At 47.7% G+C, this 6000-nt stretch overlaps 1 protein-coding gene across 2 annotated transcripts in view; it reads right to left on the minus strand.

Annotated features, from left to right (window-relative positions):
* Positions 1–5758, minus strand: part of slc8a3 (solute carrier family 8 member 3) — a 408213-nt gene extending 402455 nt beyond the window's left edge. For both annotated transcript variants that reach the window (XM_080202059.1, XM_080202058.1), the window contains exon 1: positions 5630–5758. In XM_080202059.1, coding sequence (XP_080058185.1) covers positions 5630–5712 — 83 coding nt within the window. In that variant the 5' untranslated portion in view covers positions 5713–5758. The remainder of the gene's footprint in view (positions 1–5629) is intronic.
* Positions 5759–6000: the final 242 nt, after the last annotated feature.

Genomic DNA, 6000 nt, shown 5'->3' on the forward strand with positions numbered 1-6000 from the left:
TCAAAACGATATCCAGAAACAGCTGCTCCTAAAACCATTTGATCTCTTCAGCATCTTTCCCTGGCTGTGGACAGAATATGGTTACACAGCTGCTCAGTAAAGACCTACCCACAGCTTTTTGGCCCGGAGTGGGGGGCATCAAAGGACCAGAACATCCATTGGAAGTGGGCACCAAAGGGCCAGAACCTCCATTGGAATTGGGCACCAGAGGGCCAGAACCTCCATTGAAAGTGGGCACCAGAGGGGCAGAACCTCCATTGGAAGTGGACATCAAAGGACAAGAACCTCCATTGGAAGCGAGTCTGTGTAAACAAGAGTGAGGGCATTGAGTGCATGGGAAAACCATCCTTTCTGAAAACCCCTCAAAGTCACACACCATCCAAACTTGGGCCGTACAATTGGTGTTCCATCAATTCCGCCTGTCCACCTCGCGGGCACTGGTGACCATGGGTTTCCGTTGGATTATCCATGATAATGCTCGGCAGGTGGAGCAGTGCTTTTGCCGTTGTCTTCTTCAGCGTGGCTGATCAGGAACTCTCCCGCTCTTACCACCTGCTATCGACGTTTCGGAAAGATCTAGTGGCAAGCACTTCTCCGCTTGGCGAGCATTATCATGGAGAATCCAGTGGAAATCCATGGTCACCATTGCCCTCTTTGGGCCTGGTCCCTGCAAGGGGAGCAGGCGGAATTGAAGCAACAGCGATTATATGGCCCAAGTTTGGATGGTGTGTGACTTTGAGGGGTTTTGAGAGAATGCTTCTCCCCATGCACCCAATACCCTCACTCTTGTTTACACAGACTCACTTTCAATGGAGGTTCTTGTCCTTTGATGCCCACTTCCAATGGTAGTTTTGGGCCTGTGATACCCACTTCCTATGGAGGTTCTGGCCTTGTGATGCCCCTCTCCCTCCCCATCACCTTCCCCCAGGCCAGAATGCTGTGGGTCAGTCTGTGCCAAGCAGCTGTGTAACCACTGCCTTGCCACTTGGGGCAACATGAGTTGACTTCCCATTCTGCCCATGTTACCAACGCACTTTCCACGGCCATAGGAACATATAAATTAGGAACAGAAGTAGGCCGCTCAGTCCTTCCAGCCAACTCTACGGTCCAGTAAGTTCGTGGCCAATCTGGCTGTAACCTCTGGCCTACCCCCAATAAATTTTCATCCCCTTCTTTATCAAGAAATTTCAAAACATCCAAAGGCTCTGCTTCCACTGGGCTTTGAGAAAGGGAACTCTAAGTCTTTCTGAGAGAAAAAAAATCCTCATCTCTTTTAAAATGGACAACCCCTTATTTTTAAACAGTGACCCCAGCATCCTCTCCAAAGCCACCCTGTCAATACCCCTTGGGATCTTACATATTTCAATCAAATCACCTCTTAAATCTTCTACATACATGCCTAGCTTGTCCATTCTTTCCTGTTAGAATCCCTACAGTGCATTCCGTCCATCGATTCTGCACCAACTCTCTGACAGCACACCTTACCCAGGCCCGATCCCCGTAATCCCACATACTTACCCCGTTAATCCTCCTAACCGACACTAAGGGACAACTTAGCATGGCCAATCAACCTAACCTGCACATCTTTGGAAGATACCAGTGCACCCAAAGGAAACCCATGCAGACATGAGGAGAATGTGCAACACTGCACAGGTACCCAAGGCTGGAATTGAACTCAAGTCCCTGGCGCTGTGACGCTCCTAATAAGGCAACCTGTCCATTCCTGGTACCAGTTTAGTAAACCTTCCCTGAATCACTTCATCAAGTCCTGCAGCGGGTCTTGAAGCCAGAGCTTATGGGTCAGGGTTAGGGGCACTGTCACAATGCCACAGGCTCAGAATCTTGGAATTCCCAATTTAACAGCATTGTGGGGGTCCCTGACCTATACGGACTGTAGCGGCTCAGAAAGGTAGCTCCCTACCACCTGCTCAAGGGAAAATAGGGATGGGCAATAAATGCTGGACCTAGCCAACAAAATACACTGTGGAGATAGCTGTATAGTCAAGATCATGCATGGCGATGGCTTTCTACTACTATCTGTTAGGTTTAGTAATATATTGGGGCAACACAGTGGCACAGTGGTTAGCACTGCTGCCTCACAGCGCCAGGGACCCGGGTTCAATTCCAGCCTCAGGTAACTAACTGTCTGTACAGAGTCTGTACATTCTCCATGTGTCTGTATGGGTTTCCTCCCACAGTCCAAAGATGAGCAGGTTAGGTGGATTGACCATGTTAAATTGTCCTTAATGTCAGGGGGATTAGCAGGGTAAATACATGGTGTTGCAGAGATACGGCCTGGGTGGGATTGTTGTCGGTGCAAGCTCGATGGGCCAAATGTCAGGATTCTATGAATTCTGTGCATGGAGTTGAATGGTATTCATAAAAGATGTCAGAAGCAAATGGGATAACTTTATCTGGTGAGGTACATCAGTGAGAGAAGTTGCAGACAACAGCACTCACTCCCAGCACACAGACCAACCCCAAACGCTGTGTGATACCCAAGCACTCAACCAGGCATGAGAGCCATTCCAATGGTAATTCCCAGCACCACTGTTTTAACTGTCTGTGGGAATGGGTGATAAGGAAGACAAGTGTTAAACAGCACCTAGCCTGCAGATCAGCAGAATTGAATGCACCAAGGGAAATTAACCAACTGCCAGTCACTTATAGGTTAAGATAATACATTAAAAATTAAGGAAAGAGGAGAACACAGAACCAACAGATCCCAAGGTAAAAATAATGTTTAACAGCAAGGCCGATGAAGAGCAGAGTGCTGCCTCAGCAAAACAGCCAGCATAATTAAGGACTCCACGCACCCCAGACATTCTCCTTCTCACCTTCTTCCGTCAGGAAAAAGATACAAGAGTCTGAGATCACATACCAATCAACTCAAGAACAGCTTCTTCCCTGCTGTCAGCAGACTTTTGAATGGACCTACTCGATATTAAGTTGATCTTTCTCTCCAGCTTAGCTATGACTGTAACACTACATTCTGCACCCTCTCCTTTCCTTCTCTATGAACGGTATGCTTTGTCTGCATAGGGCACAAGAAACAATACTTTTCACTGCACGCTAATACATGTGAGAATAATAAATCAAACCAAATATTTATTTGATCTTTCTTTACACCTAACTATGACTGTAACACTACATTCTGCACTCTCTCCTTTCCTTGTCTATGAACGGTATGCTTTGTCTGCATAGGGCGCAAGAAATAATACTTTTCACTGCACGTGAATACATGTGAGAATAATAAATCAAACCAAATATTTATTTGATCTTTCTTTACACCTAGCTATGACTGTAACGCTACATTCTGCACTCTCTCCTTTCCTTCTCTATGAACGGTATGCTTTGTCGGTATAGTGTGCGAGAAACAATACTTTTCATTGTATACTAATACATGTGACAATAATAAATCAAATCAAATATTTAGTTGATCTTTTTCCACATCCTAGCTATGACTGTAACACTACATTCTGCACCCTCTCCTTTCCTTCTCTGTGAACGGTATGCTTTGTCTGTACAGTGCGCAAGAAACAATACTTTTCATTGTGTACTAATACATGTGACAATAATAAATCAGATCAACTCAAAAGATTAGAAGATATTTACAACGTGTGACTGTAAACTCCGGCCTGGAGACCCAGCTCCACTGTCTGAATTCAAAGGCACACACACATGGGGCAAGATCATACTGCCTCGTTTGTCCCAAAGCCATAAAATCCCACTCGAGGTCAACAGACCTTCCCATGCTTTGCTCTGATTCCCATACCGGGCAGCACTGGAAAATTCTTACCATGGCCTGTGGGCAACATTGGACTCAGGCAGTCACGTACCACATGGTGGTAAAGGGTGCCACTTTGTGAGGGGGGGGGGAGAGCAAAGAGGGGAATCCTGGAGGAGTCCTCTTCACTGTGGGTGACGGCGAGGGTAGAGGAATGTGGCATCTGCCAGGTTGAGGTAGGCAGGGGGGAAGGAGCAGGCAATGAAAGGGGGTGGGAGTTGCTGTTAAGTAACACAAGGCAACTCCTCGTCACTCTCTCCTCCTGTCACTTGGGAGACTGGGGTTCAATTCCTCGGCAGGAAGCCGTGAAGTTTGCCCGACCGTAGGGCGTCTTTTTCGGGGCTGCACAGTGGTTGGCACTGCTGTTTCGCAGCGCCAGGGACCTGGGTTCAATTCCTCGCTTGGGTCTGTGCGGAATCTGCAAGTTCTCCCCGTGTCTGCATGGGTTTCCTCCAGGGGCTCCAGTTTCCTCCCACAGCCCGAAAGAAGTGCTGGTTAGAATCATAGAATCCCTACAGTACATGAGGAGGCCATTTGGTCCATCGAGTTTGCACTGCCCACAATCCCACCCAGACCCTATTCCCATAACCCCACACATTTTACCCTGCTAATCCCCCTGACATTAGGGTCAATTTAGTGTGTTGAATGTAGTGTTATAGTCATAGCTCGGGAGTCAAGAAAGATCAACCGGTTGATTGGCTAGGCTAAATTGCCCCTTGAGGTCAGGGGATTAGTGAGATATTTATGTGGGGTTAGATTAATTAGCCGTGCAAAATTGACCTTAGTGTCTGGGGGACTGGCAGGGTAAATGTGCAGGGTTACAGGAATGGGGCCTGGATGGGATTGTGGCCAGTAAAGGCCCAGTGGGCCGAATGGCCCCCTTCTGCACTGTAGGGATTCTGTGATTCCAAGTGGCCTAACATGTAGCTGTGCAGCCCAGGCTGGTGGAGTGGGAGACCACGGCCCCTTCCCCAGAGCCCCCTCCCCAGAGCCACAGAATTGACTCGAAGCTGCCTGTAGGAGAGAGAGAGAGCTTGCCCTATTTAGGGAAGGCAGTGGCGCAGTGGCTAAATTTGACTGAAGTAAACAAGAACTCGGCTGAAGTGAAGGAACAGGACAGCTGCTGTGGAGTGGTCCCGGAATGCAATCTGTATGTGTATTAACTATTAAGCTCATCCCCCCAACCCCCTTCCATCCATCCACCCGCCACAACACCGCAGTTTAAATGTATTTTTTTTTAAAAAAGACATTGAAAATATTGTGCACAAACCCTGCTGCGTTGCAAAGTACAACTGTTATCCTTTTTTAAAATGATTGCAAACGAAGCAATATTTCCCCCAGCTTGGTAGAAATTGCATTTAAGGGGGGAGTGTGTGTATGGTGAGGGGGGTTGATTTTTTTTTGACACAGTAACCAATCGAGAAAACAAACGAATCAGAAAAACACCACAGTGGCATATAAAATAAAGGCAAATGTGTGTGTGTGTGTGTGTGTGTGTGGAGGGGGGGGGGGGCAGAGCTGGTAGACTGAAATTGCATTAGAAAGTAGCAGAAATCCTGTCCATTTAAAGCGAGCTAGCTGATTCTTACAGTGCTGGAATACATCAAGCTCCGCTGGTCCTGTTACATAATCCACAATGTCCCTTTAAATAAAATCCTATATATATAAACACAAGTATTACCCGCTGTTCCCCTTCCCCTGCTGTTTCCCCTTCTCCACTCTCTCTCTCTCACACTCACACACGTACAGAACTCAATGACTGAATTCCAAACACTCCACATTGTATCCTGCTGCTTTCCTTGGGAATAAAGTCACTCGAGAGATTGTGGGTTTGGTACCAACTTGCCTGGCTCCTCAGAAACGGGAAGACTGTGCAGCTGTCGATGTGGATGTGATGCCGAGTGCTGCTGGCGAGAGAGCACCATCCAGGTGCTGCTAAAGGCTCCTGCCTGCCTTGCCTTGCCTGCCTGCTTAGGGGGCTTGACGGTGTTGGCGGATGGTGATGATGGTGTCGGCTGACTTGTCCAAAAAAAAACCACCCCACTGCGGTGACTGTGTGTGTGTGTGTGTGTGTGTGAGGGAGAGAGAGGGAAGAGAGAGACTGACAGTATGTGTGTGTGAGTGTCTGAGAGAGATTGTGTGTGAGAGAGAGACTGAGAGTGTGTGTGTGAGAGAGACTGACTAAGTGAGACACTGAGAGTGTGTATGTGTGT

This window comes from Carcharhinus amblyrhynchos, chromosome 14, assembly GCF_965287045.1.
Source record: "Carcharhinus amblyrhynchos chromosome 14, sCarAmb.v2.hapA, whole genome shotgun sequence".
Taxonomy (NCBI): Eukaryota; Metazoa; Chordata; class Chondrichthyes; order Carcharhiniformes; family Carcharhinidae; genus Carcharhinus; species Carcharhinus amblyrhynchos.